This window comes from Gorilla gorilla, chromosome 14 (genome assembly GCF_029281585.2).
Source record: "Gorilla gorilla gorilla isolate KB3781 chromosome 14, NHGRI_mGorGor1-v2.1_pri, whole genome shotgun sequence".
Taxonomy (NCBI): Eukaryota; Metazoa; Chordata; class Mammalia; order Primates; family Hominidae; genus Gorilla; species Gorilla gorilla.
In genome coordinates, this window is record NC_073238.2 from 49,853,266 (window position 1) to 49,872,686 (window position 19,421).

A 19,421-nucleotide genomic window follows, 5' to 3' on the forward strand; every position below is an offset into this window, starting at 1 on the left:
CCTTGTATTGCAACTTATCTATTCTCTTTAAGCTCACAGTGTAAGACCAATTCACTAACATGTATACACATGCTCAAGATATTTGCTAGTAGAATGACAAGATTAAACTAAGATATTAGTAGATAATGAAGCACTTATATAAAATACAGGTCAAAGAAAAATGCATTTCATCTATCAAAGAAAATGAGGTTAGTTCTGCAAGACTTGTTCTTATTGAATCTAAGCTGACTCATAATAATCATTACTTCCTTTCCCAAGTGCTTACATACTATTTGTTTAATCATCAATTCAAGAATTTACTCAGGAATTGACATTAAGAACTTACGAATGGGCCTAACTTTTTCCTATTTAAGAATAATCTCCTGTCTTCTGGCATATTTCTCAATGACCATGATTCCTGAAAGATTACTAATAGAGGTTTCTATATGGCATGTATAATTTCCCTCAGTATTCTTTGACTTGTCTGGACCGGAATTCATTTAAAACAATCAGAAGTTCTTTTATTTTATTTCTTACCTATTATGAGTATTGTTTCCCTTTTAACCACATTTGGTCTCTTTTTGACGTTTGGAAGATCTTTTTTTTTTTTTCTTTGAGACAAGGTCTCACTCTGTCACCCAGGCTGGAGTGCAGTGGCGTGATCTCAGCTCACCGCAGCCTTGATGTCCCCAGGCTCAGGAGATCCTCCCACCTCAGTTTCCCAAGTAGCTGGGAATACAGACATGTGCCACCATGCCCAGCTAATTTTTGTATTGTTTATAGAGATGGGGTTTCACCATGTTGCCCAGGCTGGTCTCGAACTCCTGGACTCAAGCAATCCACCCACTTAAGCCTCCCAAAGTGCTGGGATTACAGGCAGCAGTCACCATGCCCAGCTGGAAGATCATTCTTTATAAGAAAACTGAAAACAAAAGGCGGCTCAGTAGTTTTGGTCTCTCTGTAATTCATAATGCCATTCTATCTTCAAACGTCCTTTTGTTGTCCTTGGCTTATTTTCCCCCAAAAAGCTCAACTAATTATTAGTTTCCTAATAATATTCTTACAGACTCAGTTTTATGTACTTCCGTAGATATACATCCTTAGAAGTACCAAGTGGCAGTGGGGAAACACTGCATCTAGGCTTAAACCTGTCACTTAGCTGGGTAACAATAAGCAAGCCTCACACTTAGTAGGAATTCAATAAATATTGGTTGAAAGAATGAATAACACTACTCAAGCAGAATGACATTCTTATCTACCATAAAATGGGGAAAATATCTTTGCAAGAGATATTCTGCCAGAGATATTTTGCAAGATATCTTTGCAAGAGATATTTTGATAATCTTTTGTGCTATGTACAAGACAATGCCTATTAAGATTCCATGTGAATACTCATGTTAATAATCCATGAGTAACAGAAATAGCCTTAAGTCTGTTGTTCCCAAACTAAACACAAAGGAGTCCTGCGATATCACAGTGAATTCTCAGGGGTGCTGCAGGTTATTTTTTAATTTTTTAGGGAAAAACAGCAACATTTGTCAGATACCACACAAACTATTTGCTCGAGTTAGTTCCAAGTTTCAACTTAGAATGATTAGATAGGGCTGCATCTTTTTCAGTGACACCTCTGAGAAACTGGTGTTTGGTGGCTACTGTCTTCAAAAACAAGAGCCATATGAAAAATCAGTGTGGAACGGGAAATGAGTCTGGTGGTGTCAGATCTGATTCCAAGGCTTCAGAAGCTGTGCAGTTTCCAACAGACATACACACCCCATTAGTAAATGTGGTTATTTAAGAATGAAATATAAATATTTCTCTTTAAGTTTATGAGTATTGTATTTTCAAATAGCTACTCAGTTGTTAAGATGTTAAATATTTATTGAGTTTTTAGAGCTAACTAGTTAATAAACAGAATTGTAAGATATTTCTCTTGGTCAAGGAGCACTATGAAAAATTATGGAGATACTAAGGGTGCCATGAACTGAAAAAGTTTGAGAACCTCTGTCAATCAGTTTAAAAACCCAGTAGCTTTATCATACTTTTCTAAATACAACTGCTTTTGTTATTTTTAGATGAACACATTGAACCTGGAAAGTTTCATAATTTGGACCAATTATCATGGTTTATTCCCTTAGGCTGTTCCTATGTCCCTTCTTCTGGACCCATGCATTTTTTCAAAGTTCCCAGTTGTTTATATTTTACACCATTGCAGGGATAGATATTGTACAGGCAGAGGCTGTGCATGTGCACACACTCTGTGTGTGAAAGCAAGTCTAAGAAGTTCATTGATAGACATTAAGTCAAATGCACGTAAGCAGGTACCTGACTACCTACCTACCTACCTAATTAACATGGAGCAGATTTGCTGTATTGTTTAAAAGCTACTTGATTTATCTTAAGTATAGTTTTACTTTTTTTCTTGTTGATTTGTGAAATACTCATTTGCAGCTATGATTTTACAAATGAGGTTGCTTTCAAATTGTTTTATCCTGAGTAATTAAGTGTATCTTCTCTATAATAGAATTCTCAAATATTGCTAATTTCTACAATTAAAATATATTTTCTAATTCATCTAAGAAGGATAAACCATAAATTATTTTAAATTGATTTTCAAGCCAATATATTAGTTAATATTGGATTTTTTAAAGTTATGAATTAAAGAGACTATGTTTGTTATGCTGTGCTTAATTGCTAGGAGGATATCATTGGCCACTCCTCGACAGCTTTATAAATCTTCCAATATGACTCAGCGCTGGCAAAGAAGGGAAATTTCAAACTTCGAATATTTGATGTTCCTTAATACTATTGCAGGTAAGATGTCTCATTCTTTAATCTAATAATATGTTTATGTTCATCAAAATCATGGTAATGTAGCCTGATATAATACATTTTTCTCTTTGGAATTCAAATGCATCATTAGAGTAAATTTTGAAGCACTCACATTAAATTTTATCAGAAACTGTACAAGCTCGTACCAAACTTTTAGATGCATTTATTGTTGAAGAGGCTTTTCCTTGCTTTCCTTCTGCCATTTCCTTTGCTGACAGCTTTGTCTGAAGGTTTATTAGAGTCAACAAACCATTGCCAGAGTGTCTGGAAATAATAATGGGAAAAGTAATTTCACTACTTTGTCATTCTCAGCAATAGCAGCTAGACAGGAGAATAACAACAGGATTCTGCCTAGTACAGATGTCACCTGGATTATGGCATGATTAGGTTACAGCATCTTTTTTTCTTAAAATCTTCAAATAAAAATACAAAATCAGATTACATTTTCTAAATTATGAGTAACTGCCATCAACCTTTGCAGTACCATGCTTGCAAATCAAAAGGAGGTAGTGGCTTTGTTTTCTGCTAAATCAGTGGTTGTCAGTGGTTAAACATGTCTATGAGATTTAAATACTTCATCTTTTTTCTTAAGTTAAGCTCCAAAAGCCCTTATTCATGATGAATTACAGAGTTTACTTCTATAAACCAGGCTCTACAAACAGTTTTTGCAATTAGATGAATTCAAATAACCACATAAATAAAGGTGCTTACCATAATTATTGTTTTGTTATGAATGAATGCTCACAACCGTGTGTTTAGAGCTGTGTACTTCTCTGAATCATTACTTTAAAAATATAACTATGTAATATTACTCTTTTTTAATCTATCATACATAAGTGTGACTAAAGATACTATAGGTATATATTAAATGCAGGTAATATAGATATGTATTAAATAGACAAAACTTGATTTGTCCACAAAAGGGAATAAAGCTATTTGATATATTAAAATGCTGTTTCACTTTAATCCCAATACATTCATGTATATATATGTTCGTATATACATGCATTTATTCATATGTGTAGTACATACACATATATATCTTGAATAAACCTGTTTACTCCCTCAAAGATAAAAGAAATGTGTTATACTATTTAATTAGCACATTATTTATAAATAGAATGAATTTAAACATCTGAAATGTAAAGAACTTAATTTCATGAGCATATTTAAGTAAATAGCATGGTGTAGCAGAAAGAACGTAACTTTCAACACCAAAGAGAAGAGGGAGAGAATCCCAGATCTGCCAACTTTCTGTCCTGGAGCATAAGTTGAATTTTAACTTTTAACTCTATCGTGGACTTTTAATATTTTAATAGCAATATTTAATATGTTTACATCTGTTGTAATAACTGGTATGTTTGGTCTTATATCATCTTGTTTTATACTTTTTTTTAATGTTCTCTTGCTTTTTATATTGTTCGTTCTCTGGCTTTACAAATGCTTTTTTGCTCAGTGCTCTTGTGATTTAAAATGTAAGCACCTTGTTATTAATTCCCCTAGAGATATTACATTTTTAAAAGCCTTATAAACTATTTTTCTTAATTTGAACTCAAAAATCAATTAACATTTTTAAATCATACCTAAGACAAAAACTTCAACTCAATTTTATTTCTCATTCATTGCTTATATTCGCAAATATAAATTACTAGCCAGAATCCAGATTATTATTAACTTCACACTCTGGGGTCTACGTCTTTTTGCAAATTAAGAAAGATTTCAAACTATTGACATTATGTGTTCATGCAGTATATTATTTTCAGCTATATGGATCTTTACCTGATTTTTCGGGATGATATTCTCTGTACGTTCTTGTGTAACAGTTTTCCATATTCCCGGTATTAGGTTTTTATATTATCTGCTCTTGAGAGACCTATCAAGACTTAGTATCATTAGACACCATTAGGTGATTTTTTTCCCTTGGCTGTGCTAGCTATTTGGAGCTGTTGGATATAAAACTGGAGGGCAGGGTGATATACCTCACTTGCAGTTCAGTTTCCAGTGTAGCAGGCATTCATATTAAATGGTTTTGCTATTCTAAAATGAGATTTTCTCCAGGCTCTGGATGGAATGTTTTCTAGTTCATTGTTTTAAAGGTCTCTTCTAGTCTCCATCCCTTCCCACTGCATTTTACTCATGTAAGGTCAATTTCCCACAGTGTGGTACAGTACCACCTATAACTACCACCCACTTCATGCCTGTTACTTTCTGGAAGTCTCTTTATCTGTCCAACTCTGGAAAGGTTGCTGTGTCTAAATCTGGATAGAGATAACATTGTCATCCCTTCTAAAAGTTACACCTGAGCAGTATAGAGCCTAATATGCTTTTTTCTATTTGGGACAATCTTTGGGTTTCTGAGCCAGAGCATGCAGACTCTGGTGGGAACTTAAAAGCGTCTTTCTATTCTTTTTTGAATCGTTGAAGTCTGTTTTATTTATAACATGAAGATTATATGGGCCACTGATTTTTTCAAAAATTATTGGGTACTTCCTTTGCAATTATTATGACTAAACATGAAAGCCTGACTATTGTAAGCAATGGGATAAAAATTAACAATAGGGACTAGGAACACAGAACACTTACAGTCTAGATGAATAAGTGAAATACACGTAAATAAGACATTTTAAGATGGCTGATAGTAAATGCTGAATCATTGCTATTGTGAATGCTGCATGAGCTTAGCAGAGGGGAGGCATTTTAAAATGTGTTTGGGGAGAAAAAAAGAGAAGAGCTTCACAAATTTCTGCCAGTTGTATATATATGGTGTATTCAGTGGACAGAATTATCATACCTTCTCTGGAGTAGAGAATTATATATAATATTGGAGACTTAGAGAAGAGCCAGATTATAAAGAGGCTTTTAGGAGTCAGTATAGTGTTAGAGTAGAAGGGAATGCGATGTGGAGTTTTAGAAAAATTAAACTGATAATTATGTATGGCATAAATCAAAATTGAGATTCTTTAGCATTAGTGCTATAAGGAGAGTATTACAGTATTAATAGTAAATTGTTACTGAATATTTACTATGTACCACATATTCTATTTTTCCCTGACTACAGAAGCAAGTAAAGTATGGTTTCTGCCTTTAAAAAGATCGTAATATAGTGAGGAAGCAGACGTATACCAGTAATTCCACTAAAAAGTATTGGAATGTATAAAATTGTGTACAATTTTATAATGTATAAAAAAGTATTATAATGGGAGTATATGTGAAGCCATTTGAGGTAGTCAAATCTAGGAGCCATTATTTATAACTAAGAGAGCAGAAAAAGCTTCCCATAGGTGACATTTAAATTGGGAATTGAAATATGATTAAGAATTCACTAGAAAGTAGGCAGAGGGCATTCCAAGAAGAAAATGTGAGGTGAAGATTTTGGATGAGCATATGGCAGCAGGTATGGCAAAAAGAGAGTAAATGACACTTTGTACAATATCATTATACAAAAAAGTTTCACTGTAATTTGTTCTAGTTCAGTGGTTATCAAAGTGTAGTCCCCTGACCTGCACTATTACCTTGGAGACCTGTTAGAGATTCTGATCCTCAGACTCCTCCTCAAGCCTACAGAATCAGAAGCTGGCAACCTGCCTTTCAGCAAGCCCTCTAGTTGGTTCTGATACAAAAAGTTTGAGCACAATTGCATTAGCCATTTAAGACCTAATTATCAGGACAAGATTTGCATATAAAACATTTAAAACATAGAAGAAAGTACAGGATTAAGTGCCATTCATGTAATAAAAGTTTAGAGAAGTGAGAGATTAATATGAAATAGTCTACTCGAGGAAACCTTGGAAAAGATGAGCTTTAAATGAACTCTTTAAGGATTTTGTCAGATGTAGATGACTATCCAGGCAAAATAAACCGTAATAAGTAGAATGACAATTGAAAAACAAATTATGAATATGAATATCCTGAGGTACTCTCCCTGGATATATTCCTATTAATTTAATTCTTCCTTTGCTATCATCCTGAAATTTTAACTAGGAGTGCCAGTTTAAACTGAGCACCAGCATTAAAGACATGGGTGATGGTTTTCTTAGAGAAGCTTCAGTAATGCCATGACTGAATACTTGTTAGTGGAGCAATTAGATTTGCCTGTTTTCCTGATTGGTGGACAGTGTGTATCCATTCATCTCTTCTTATCAAATCACCCTTCAGAGTTCTCTTATGATCCTAAAATAAAGGGTGCTCTAAAGATGTTAAGTTGTACCAGTATCACTTTAACGAACACGGGTCCTAAAAATAATCATACTATTTTATAACACTGTTTTAGGGATACGGCTATTGTTCAGGAAGTATTTATTTCATTTGATTGATTGAAACTTAAGATTTATCATTTCTAGATAGGATGTTAGTCTTCTTTTTGACAAATGTAATTTCTTAGGTAATCTAAAGCCAAGACATGGTTGGCTTATATTTTGTCATAATATGTTTTAAACATTTTTATTTGATATCAAGATTCAGAAAAAAAATAGTATTGTTATTATGTTTTTCTTTCATTTTTCCTATTGAAACATTCCTTGGCCGGGCGCAGTGGCTCACGCTTGTAATCCCAGCACTTTGGGAGGCCGAGGCAGGTGGATCACGAGGTCAGGAGATGGAGACCATCCTGGCTAACACGGTGAAACCCCGTCTCTACTAAAAATACAAAAAAATTAGCTGGGCGTGGTAGCGGGCGCCTGTAGTCCCAGCTACTCGAGAAGCTGAAGCAAGAGAATGGCCTGAACCCGGGAGGCGGAGCTTGCAGGGAGCCGAGATCCCGCCATTGGACTCCAGCCTGGGCGACAGAGCGAGACTCCGTCTCAAAAAAAAAAAAAAAAAAGAAACATTTCTTTGTTAATAATAAGAACTCAGAAAAAATAGTAAATAATAGTTTATGACTATTGAATAATTTATAATGTGCCAAACATTGTTCTAAGGACTTTATATATATTTCCTCATTTAATCCTCACAATAGCCCCATGAGTTAGGTTCTGTTCTTATCCCCATTTTACAGAGATGAGGTAGAGGGTAGCTAAATAACTTGGCCCAAGTCATAGGGCTAATAAGTGACACAGTCGGGATTCAAACCTAGGCAGTTTAGCTCCAGAGTCTTCATTCAGTTACTACAGCGTACTGTTCCAGGATATTCCTGGTACCATACAACTTCACCTCCAGTCACCAGCTTTAACTTATTAGCTGCTTTTAAAACCTAAATAATTAATGATTTAAAACAATTTTGTAATTTTCTTTTACATTTCATCAAATTAACTCTTTGAAGTTTATTTACTGTCATGACTTTTGTAGATACTGATATTCTAGTACTAGATCTGGGCCTGGAATTACTATCTTTAATGTAGAAGCTGGCACTGTTTTCAGTTAAGCTTTAGATCAAGGGAAAAAGACTCTGAGACAGAGATTTGCTTGAGGATTTTTATTGAAAAGCCCTTGGGATCAACATCTGTGGGGGAGTGAAGAAGTTAGAACTGGGCAGAAGGAGGGTTCAGACCTCAGTGCAGTTGTGACAAAGGCTTCAGTAGATCCCACAGGGTGCCTGGGGCTGGGATAACCGTTCAAAGTTGTCTTGGCTTGAGGCAAGGGAGCCAGGTCTTCATTACCTCCACTCTGCAGTCATTGGATGCAGACCCCTGGGAAGGAGACATGACTGGATTGGGGGCTTTCTTCTAATGATAGCAATTCTTCGAGATGGACATAGCTGAACACCACCAGCCATCAACACCACCAGCCATCATTGCTCCCAGCATCCACCCTACCAGCAGTTCTCAGACTTCAGTGTATCCAAAGCAGGATTGTTAAAACCCAGATCTTTGGTCCCCACTGCCATAAGTTCTGATTCAGTAGGCTTGGATTGAGCCGCAAGAAGCTGCATGTCTAAGAACTCCCCATTTGATGCTGATGCCATTGATCTAGGGACCACACTTTGAGAATTACTGCCCTATATCTATATCTTTAAAAGACATACCTAAAAATAATTTTATTAATCTTCATATAGCACCGTCAGTATCACACGTTTTGACTCTTATGATAGGGCATCCTTAGCATTTTATGTGCATTTTATCTTCCCAATGAGAAAAAAAGTTTTGCTCAGTAAATACCCATGAAATTAAGTTACTTAATATTTATTTTTGTAAATATTTGCAGGATGTTGTGATCTATTATGTAAATTCACTAGAATTACTGGACGAGGGATTCTTTAAACCTCTTGGATTAAAGAGAAGTGTTACAGAATTGGAATCTGGTTGACAAGATGAAACAATCTTTTCTGGCTTCACATGTTTAAAAATATAGGTCAATGTGACCTAATAAATTTCATATTTTCTATAAATATTATCCACAAATATTCTATAAATAATTCTAAGACTTAGATTAAAACAGTACCAAACTGTACATTATTATTACACTCTCAGATTTATCTTTTTTCCCAAAAATATTATTTTAGTATGAAATGCAAAGTACATTTTATGATCCATTTCTTAAAAGTGTCTCATACTTGACCAATTTCACTTTTCTCCTTTCTAGATGCTTTTAAAAATAAGATTCTGTATAAAGCACATGGTCTCAGTATCATAGTATTAATGCATTATGCAGACTTTTTACACCCTCCTGTGGTATGTGTACATGTGCATAATTGCATATAAATAAACACACATTTACTGTATGTAAGTTTTGTAAAGATACTTTACATAGAAGTATCTTGCCAAAAGAAGCTTGCCAAATATTCAGGAAACGTATTTAAAAGACACCTAAAATCCCATAAATGTGTTCTTAGGCTTTGTTTTATTCTATTTATAAATTTAATGAATGTTCATTATAGAAAATTGGAAATACAAAAAATGGTAATTTTAAAAATTAAACCACTCAAAAGTCTAACCGTAAATATCACAGTTGACATTTGGGTGATTTTTCTGTTTTTCATTCTCTGTGTGTGGTGTGTCATTGGGAACCTGTAATGTATACAGGTTTGCTTTCTACTTTTTCCATTTCACTAAATATTCTTTGAAGGCATGACTTTTAAAACTACATGAGAGTCCAACCTAGAAATATGGCATAATTTATATAACTATTTTTGAAACACTTTTTTTCAAAGAACATTAAATTTTAGATGATTGTGTAAAATAATCTTAATGATACTTAGAGTTCTACTAAAAATGTGGTTTCAACTTTCAGTTCCCAAATTGACCTGATTTCTGTTCATTTTCTGAAAAATACAACCTATGCCTTATTTTATACCTTGTTAGATAATATTATGGAAAAGATATTAAAGCCTGTAATTCTTGCATTTTAAAAAATAGGAGAGTAACCGCTAACACAGCTTTGTGTAAATGATCCCCTGTTAAACTTGAGAATTTTTCTTAAGGATTTTGAGTTGTTTTTCATATGATCAGCTAATGAATTCAGCACGACTTCTCCAACCCCAACCTTTTTCTCCTGTTTAGCATTTTCCACTTTTTTACTCTGTGATGAACAAGCTCTCCCTGGTTAATTATGTATATATTTAGCTACTGCATGTGTTGGGCTTATTATTGTCATCTAATTAGATGTAACTTGAACTGCTTGCTTCTAGAAAAATCATTAAAAATTCTTTCCTAATGACCTAGAGATGACAAAATGTCTGTAAAGTGTGAAGAAGCAGACAAGCACAGGAACATCGCTCTTAAAGAGTGTTAATCCAGATGCTGCAATCATCTAATTAAACAATATTTTGCTGTCATTAACATTTTCACCAAGGAATTGCAGTTATAATCTCTTTGTCAGCTGTCTCTAGATCACTTTACCTTCAAAACCAAAGTGCCATATAAAAACATTAAATTGGATGGTTTAATTAAAAAGTTTTTTTTAATGAAGAAACATATCCAGTGTTTCTGAGATCTCATTTACTGTGTTTCACTTTTATTATTTGAGTAGATTAGTGTCATAGGCTTGTGGTATTTAATATTCATCTTCCAAGATAAATTCTTATAAGCATAGTTAGCAAAATAAAGTGTATGTGTGTGTGTGTGGACATAGATAGATAGATAGATAGATAGATAGATAGATAGATAATCTCCACACACACAAATATATATATTTACTTACCACTGCTGGAAAAGGAAAGGATCCTACCAATTATAGCACCAGTGTATTTACTAAATATCAACTATCCTAAAGAAAAAAACAAAACAATTAGTAATTAAACATCTAGGTATGCCAGAGCCTAACGAGTATTACTTTGGAAATAACTCACTTTTTGGATGATTTAATGAACAGTATTTTTTTTCATTTCACAAAGGTGTTCAGTAAAATAATTAAAGGAGCAATACTAATTCATGATTAAAACATATCAATGCAAAACCCCAAAGTGCCACTTAATCACTCCTTTTTTCCATGTAACATTAAATACATTGTGCATTTTTAATTCAAATCAAATACATATATGACTGTCCATTTTACAAGGCTCTTATGCAGAAATTTTTATTAAAAACAAGCATTAATGTCATTAGATTTATTTATAAAGTTTATTATATTTATTAGAATTAAAATAATGCTATAAATCTCTGCTAATTTAAAAATTACTAAAATTATCTTTTTAGCACTTATTTTCAAAGGACCTCTCAAAGATTATTGAAAGTGAATTACAAAAAAAAAATGCAGGACAGAATAATAGACATGAAATATGGCTATGGCATCATTCGTTTTGTGTATACGTGTGTGTGCATTTTTAAATCATGCTTTTCTTCTTTGTATTTTTTTCCTAAAATAGTATTTTTTTTTAACTTTTAGGTTCAAGGAGTACATGTGCAGATTTTTTATAGAGATGAATGACATATCATGGGTGTTTGGTGTACAGATTACTTTGTCACCCAGGTGATAAGCATAGTACCCAATATGTAGTTTTTGGATCCTTACCTTCCTCCTTCCCTCTACCCTCAAGCAGTATCCTTTTCTTTCTTAGAAAATCATTTCTATTAAAAGGCTAGTGTCTTCAAATATAGTCTACATTTTTATGCTGTTTGCATTGACACAGTACATTTAAATACTGTGTTTATGTAAATTGGCTTTTTAACAGTTTTCCTTAATATATAAATTATAAAACTTCATCAGAAATTATTTTAACAATTGTGCTTACCTGATTTTCATCTATCAATTAATTTATTTAAGTAATATATGTTACATCTAGATAGGTAGCATCAGCATTATTCTATTAAAAAAATATACACTGGAATACTTGCTTTTCATTAAAATCTACAGATTTTTAAGTAGAACAGCTCCCCCCAGAAAATGGAAGAGCTCTAAACTCTGCCATGGACCCATTTAGGATCCCAGAAATAGCTCTGTCTAGCCAATCTGTACTCTTTGTATATATACATATAAAAAAAATACTGAGCCCTATCAGGTGTCCTAGGTTAGCATACATATGAACTATTAGTAATAAATTTTCAAGTTTAGAATTGTACAGCTTTTATTTTACAATATTGGTACTGTTTTAGCAGATTATTGTCATGTCAAAAGACTTTAATATGGCTCCGAACTCTTGTTTAATCTCATCATTAGTATTATTCACCATAGACTTAAACACAAGCAGGTTCATTGATTGCTTGAGCTACCTAGCTGTAGATGTTTTCTTCTCGTTTAATGTAGACATTCACAATATCATTCTCTCTCATATATACCTCTATGCCTTTGCATAATCCTCATCTTCTAAAGATAATGTTCTGCAGTTTTCCTTTACTTGACTTATATTTGTTCATCTTCTGAAATTTGGGTCATTTTATTCCATTTTTATCACATGCATATCCATTCCGTCAACAAACATTTATTGGGCAGATGGCATGTGCCAACACACAGAGATTAAAACAAACAAACAAACAACCCAGCCCTGACATTTATGAGTTTACAGACTGGTGGAGAGGCAGAGAAGTAAACAGCGATGTATATCAGCTATAATAGAGGTCTGTATGAGAACTGTGGTGAGGCAACACAGGGGAAGCCCTAACCTAGCTGTAACCTCATCCCAGTAAATGCAAAGTGGAAGCAACATTCTGCTGCCATTACCCACACCTATATTATATACCCACACCAGTTTATACATTTAAAGCAATATGCAGTTTAGTTGTAAAATGCAAAGCTTCATATAATAAACAGATAAAATAGTCATCAATAAAGTGTTTTCTAAATGTATTAATTAATTTGGTTTGGTGCTTGCAATTGCAGATTTTGGTTGTTACTCAGATTGTAGTTCTTTTTTTTTTCTATTTCACAGTTATGTTTTCCAAATGCTGTAAGAGCAGATATCATTTAATGTAATTTCCTGATGATGAACAAGATAATATCTGCATATCTATGCTACTGTGATAGTACACGTGGTGTGTGCAACCATGGCATACTGGATGAAATTCATATCACTAAATACCAATGAAATAGCTGTTTTGTGTGAATTTTAATGGAAATTTAGAAAATTACTGATAATTGGATCATAACGCATTTTCATAAAAAATAATTTTGTTCAACAAAAGTTTTCTTAGGATCCTGTTTCTTTAATAGCTATTCTCTTAATTTCACCTGATCATGTTTTTTCAGTTCCAGTTTATGAGGGGGGGCCGCAGCTTGCTCCCCTAAACTTTCCCCATTCCCACTGTGCCTCAGTATCATACCTGAAATATTTAAGTCATTCTACCAAAACATAAGCAGACATATTCACCCTAAGATCCAGCAGTTCTTCGCTAAAGTGAAACAACATAAGATAAAAAAAAATTTCATGAACTTAAGGAGTGAAAAAATGTATGATTGACATCTGCCTCTGTAGTTTCTCATCCTAGCTTCAGAGTACTTCTGTCCACTCGCAAATTCTCTGCATTCATTCTTGATATAAGTTTAACATAGTATTCTGTGTACTCATAATATAATTTCTAGATATATATTCATTGTAATAGAATACCATCACGGCCAGGTGCAGTGGCTCAGGCCTCTAATCCCAGCACTTTTGGAGGCTGAGGCAGGTGGATCACAAGGTCAGGAGTTGGAGACCAGCCTGGCCAACATAGTGAAACCCCATCTCTACCAAAAATACAAAAATTAGCCAGGTGCAGTGGTGCGTGCCTGTAATCCCAGCTACTCAGGAGGCTGAGGCAGGAGAATCGCTTGAACCCGGGAGGCAGAGGTTGCAGTGAGCCAAGATCGTGCCACTGCACTCCAGCCTGGTTGACAGAGGGAGACACCATCTCTAAATAAATAAATAAATAAATAAATAAATAAAAGATAAAATAGAATACTATCACATAAGCTGCAGATGTGCAGGTCAGTGGGGTGACTTCCTCCGTAATTACTTTCAGGGCCTCTGACTGACAAGGCTCTGCTTCCGGGGTTGCCATATTATCTACATCAGCAGAAGAGAGATGAGACACACATGCAGGAAGTTTCAGTGGGCCAAGTCTTGATGAGACTTTGCTCACATTCTGTAGATTAGAACTAAATCCCGTGGCCATAGCTACTTGTAAGGGAGGCTGAGAAATGTGGTGTAACACAGGAAGAGGAGAATCAATTACAATAACCAGCCAGTAGCCTCTATCACAGTCTTATAAATAGTAATTCTAGTTACGTCTTAAAACAATTATTGAGTGAATTCACTTGAAATGCATTGTTATCAGAGTTAAAGATATGGTTCAATAAATAAAAAGTTACTTTTCTTCTGAAATTCAATAGATACTTTGTAAAAACAGAAACTATTTCTTAAGCATTTTGTGTATACAAATTTTTATTTCTGTTTTTCTTTACTAGGACGGACATACAATGATCTGAACCAATATCCAGTGTTTCCGTGGGTGTTAACCAACTATGAATCAGAAGAATTGGACCTGACTCTTCCAGGAAACTTCAGGGATCTATCAAAGGTAACTTTTAAATATATAGAAGTCAACTTTCTTCATAAGGCTATAGTCTAATAGTATTTCTGTCAGAGTATATATAGCCAGTTAATGTTTGTAAGAAAGTGAAACTGATTATCTTGACTTACAGAGTCAGTTTCTAAATCTTACCAATTCTTAGCACAGGAATTAAGCTACAAGAAGATAAACTAGTACTAGCATAGGCAAAATGAAATGGGTATTTGAGAAATAGCAGATGTAGAGAGAGTTTTCTCATATATCCTAGGCTTTAAAGTCAAGGTTAAAAACCTAAAATTAGTAGAAAATATGATGGCAAATCGTTTATGTGATATGTTCCTTAGATGATAAGACATTTATATTGACCATAAAACACACACATTGTAGGGAAATATAATACTGAAAAGAAAGTCAGTTAATTTTATCAAGTGTCTGTCTATATATGAGAGAGAAGATATGGCCCAAAAGATGGCAAGAAAATGGTGCATAACGGTAATAAGAAATAAAAGGCAAAATTTTTATTAGCTCACCTCATTTGTCCAGAGGAAACTACAGTGTGATACTAAACTGTTTGAAATTCAGTGAAGAACTGGGAACTAAGCCCAAAAAGCTGCTCTATAGTCTAAGCTTACGCCAGAGGCCTGCCTTAAAGTTTATGTATGTTAGCCATAGTAAAGCCTCAGCCCACTGACTTTGAATGTATCTCTGTTTTCTATCAGACTTGATTGTCTGATTTAGCAATCCACAGAAAGTTGAAAGGTATTTGTGTATACATTTGGTTTTAGGGGGCAGGTTTAAGGAGCTAATTGACAAGAGCAGCATAAGCCCTGTGATTTAGGGAAACAACATTACAGCTGATTTAAAATTAATCCCACAGATGGTTTTTAACTCAGCATGCCTGCTTCTGCCCCTTTTCTGGCCTTTGAAACCTAGACCTACCCAAGTTGAAGTTCTATATTGCACTAGTTACTAGCTCTGTGACCTAAAGCTAGTTTCTCTTGTCCCATTTGTAATATGAGAATAATAATACTGTCCCATGTCAAATAGTTGTACAGATCTAATGACATGTACATTTAAAGAATATAACATAGTACTTGGCACATAGAAGCACTTCCTGAGTATTAAGTATTATTGTTACACATGGAATATTTCTTAGCCTCTTTTGAAGACTGTTTACTAATTTTTTCATGTTCTTATGCGTCATTCAGTCTCCAGTTCTTTTATTTTATATAACTCCCTATTAAATTTTAGTTGATAGCTCATGGATAATTTTAGCTGTGGTATTATAGATGTTAAAGTGACCTAAAAGATCAGTTAGCCAACATCTTACTGAGAGTCACACAACTGGTAGAAATAAATTGCTAGCAAATGAATTCTAATACGCTTGCAAATATAGTAATTCTTCCAAGGTGAGTCAACCAAAAATTCTTAACTATTTACCATATTCAGGTAACTAAATTATTTAAGATAAGGTAGATAGAAGCATTGTAATTCATGCAGCCTGCCCTTCAGGAACAAATCTAGTTATAGATTATCTAAATAATAAGATCAGTCCCCCAAAAAATTAAAAATAAAGTACAATATTTTAGAGAGACCCACACAAGAGACAATACATGCAGGTTGAGTATCCTGTATCTGAAATGCTTGGGACCAGAGTGTTTTGGATTTTGGATCTTTCTGGATTTTGAAATATCAATATATACATTATATACTTACCAGTTGAGCATCCCTAATCTGAAAACCCAAAATCCAAAATGCTGCAGTGTTTCCATTAAGCATCACATCAGTGCTTAAAAACTTGGATTTGGGGCATTTGAGATTTCAGAATTTTGGATTAGGGACAAGATTAGGAACAAGAACTCTGCAGCTAGACTGCCTACATTCAAATCCTAATTCTGCCGTTTACCAGCTGTGGAGCTTTAGACAAGAGTATTAGTTTCTCTTTGTCTTAATTTCCTCACCTATATAATGAGACATCAATAATAATAGGGTTGTTGTGTGGAGTGGAGGATGGGTTAATAAGCATAAAGGACTTAGAATAGTGCGGGGACATCAGTATTAGCTAATGCTATGTATATGACAATAATAGAGTGGTGAATCATTGATATAGGCCATATGCTCTGAATTGTATTTCAAATAATGATGATGAATATATGCTACTACATACATATTGGATGAGAATATTTGAATGGCATGCATGACTTGCCAAGGTTGAAGTGTAATTTTGGGGTGTAAAACAAAAACCAAACAAACTTATTGATGTGAGGATGAAAACTGTCAAACTAGTTCTTGGACAAAATCTTGTCTGCATGTATTTTATTTAACATTAATTGAATAGCCATTACTTAGACATTATAAAATATATATACGATAAAAATTCAGAGTATAGATTCTCAGGTAGCATATTACAACCTCGTACGATGACTACTATTATGGCTATTGTATTATTTTTAAAACAAGGAAGGAAGTTCTTTTTATTTAAAATCAACTGGGATGTTGTGTTTAAAGGAAACTTATAGACTGAAGCTCCTTTTTTTCTCTCCATTTATTTATTCATTCCTTCAGTTGTTCAGTCAACAAATATTTATCACACATGTGCTATATGTCAAACACTCTACAAGTGAAAGAGTGTACAGGAGTGAATAAAGCAGACATACTCCCAGCCACTTGAAGGGAGTTCAGCCCAGAGCAAAATGAAAACTCAGATAGTTAACAGTAATATGAGAGGCCAGCATTTACAAGATAGGTATAGTAGGGACTGTGCCTCACTGGGGAGTACAGGCTCAGACTCACTAAGACATTTGGACTCAAATGTTCTTGAAACACTAGCCCAGCCAAAGAAAATGTGGCACTCATTATGATTAGTATGGGTTATAGAAGGCATCTGGTAACATATTTGCTGGTAATCATAGATTTTTTTCATTTATCCATGTAGGAAAAAATGAGTTAAAATAAATGAGGAAGTCACTGTTTCTACAGTAACTGAAGATATAAACATTTCAAGGTTTTGTTTGTTTGTTTGTTTGCTTGGTTTTGAGATGGAGTCTCGCTTTGTCACCCAGGCTGGAGTGCAGTGGTGCAATCTCGGCTCACTGAAGCCTCCTCCTCCCAGGTTCAAGCGATTCTCCTGCCTCAGCCTCCCAAGTAGCTGGGATTACAAGCTCCCACCACCAAACCTGGCTAATTTTTTTGTATTTTTAGTAGAGACAGGGTTTCACTATGTTGGCCAGGCTCATCTTGAACTCCTGACCTTGTGATCTACCCACCTCAGCCTCCCAAAGTGCTGGGATTACAGGCGTGAGCCACCACGCCCGGCCCATTTCAGGGTTTTTATGCTAATCTGTGTAATGTGTATTTCCTTTGGCAGAGCTTTTCCTTTTGTGCCTCACATGTGCTCCTCTAATTTTATATAGTGTTAAGTAAATAATACAGGTAAACAGACGGAGCCTAAATAAATTAGGCAATGTGACTACAAACTGTAGTTTTGCAAGCATGTAGTTCTTCATGCTGTGAACAGTTGAATCCATGAGCTCTTAAAAGATAGATAGCTTTTCTTCCAATTTTACTATATTCTATGCTTTAGCAATTTGTTCTTTCTATTCTGTCACCCTAGCATGATAGGAAAATGTTAGCAAATTAAAGCCTCTTGATATGTTAATAAATTACTCGTGCATTGTTCACATGCTTCATTGAATTTCTTAATAGGAGCTTCTTACAAATGAGCTAGAAACCTGAGACTATCCTGTATAAAATCCATCAATAAACAAGATTTTTAATGTATGAAAATATCTTTTTATATGCCTAATGGGAAAATGACATTTGAAGTATAATAATATAATTGGAAGGAAAAACTACTATAGTGCAATATTATCGCAATGAAGAGATGTCCACTAAGAAGCACATGAAATTCTTGTAGTTATAATCAATACCGCAAATGAAAATTTTAATGGAGAGTTTCTTACTCTTCAGAAGCTCAAGGAAAAATTGAAATACTTGAATGATATGACCAAGAACATTCTAAAAGATCTCTAACAACAAAAGTAGTTGTTTCTAAACAAACACTGGGAGTCCTGATCCCAGTAATAATTCTTAGCAGTGAATAATTCTAGAATTTGTTTCAATAAACATGCGGTACCCCAAATACTTTTTATATTCTTTACTATATGAAAGAATTAAGAAACTATGAAATGTACAATGCCAAAAAAATAAATATTTATTTTCTTTCTTTATACCACCACATTACACAGGCTTCATGAAATTCTGTGTTGTATCAGTTGGGAAACTTTTGAATGAAAGTTTCAGAAAACACAGCTGAAAGTGGCTTGAACAATAGTGGGAACTGGGAGAAAAAGTCAAGAGGTTGTAACTGGAACATGAAAAGAATGTAGGCTTCGCTCAAATATTTGTTTCTCTGTCACATATTGTGCAAATTTAAGATGTTTTCTAAATTCTCTGAACTTGTTTTCTCATCTTTAAAATGAACACAATCATACTTACATAATAGGGTTGTTGAAAGATTTTCACACCGTAAAGTACTTAAGGCACCTAGTATAATGCCTGACACAGAAGTGGCATTCAGTGAGTGGCAGTGACAAAGCAAATTTCCATCATTGTCATTTGAGAGTTCACTATCTTTGGTATGATTGACAAAAACCTAGTGAAGGTTATTTGATTCCTCTGATTTATTTTTTATTCTAGTAAAATTAAAAAATAATGCCATTTAATAAAATATTTTTAATTCAATAAATAATTCTGTTT

At 34.1% G+C, this 19,421-nt stretch overlaps 1 protein-coding gene across 8 annotated transcripts in view; it reads left to right on the top strand.

Moving 5' to 3' along the window:
- The window catches only part of NBEA (neurobeachin), a 723,498-nt gene that overhangs the window by 603,691 nt on the left and 100,386 nt on the right, over positions 1 to 19,421 (top strand). For all 8 annotated transcript variants that reach the window (XM_055360199.2, XM_055360200.2, XM_055360202.2 and 5 more), the window contains 2 exons: positions 2,675 to 2,790; positions 14,560 to 14,672. In XM_055360199.2, coding sequence (XP_055216174.2) covers positions 2,675 to 2,790; positions 14,560 to 14,672 — 229 coding nt within the window. The remainder of the gene's footprint in view (positions 1 to 2,674; positions 2,791 to 14,559; positions 14,673 to 19,421) is intronic.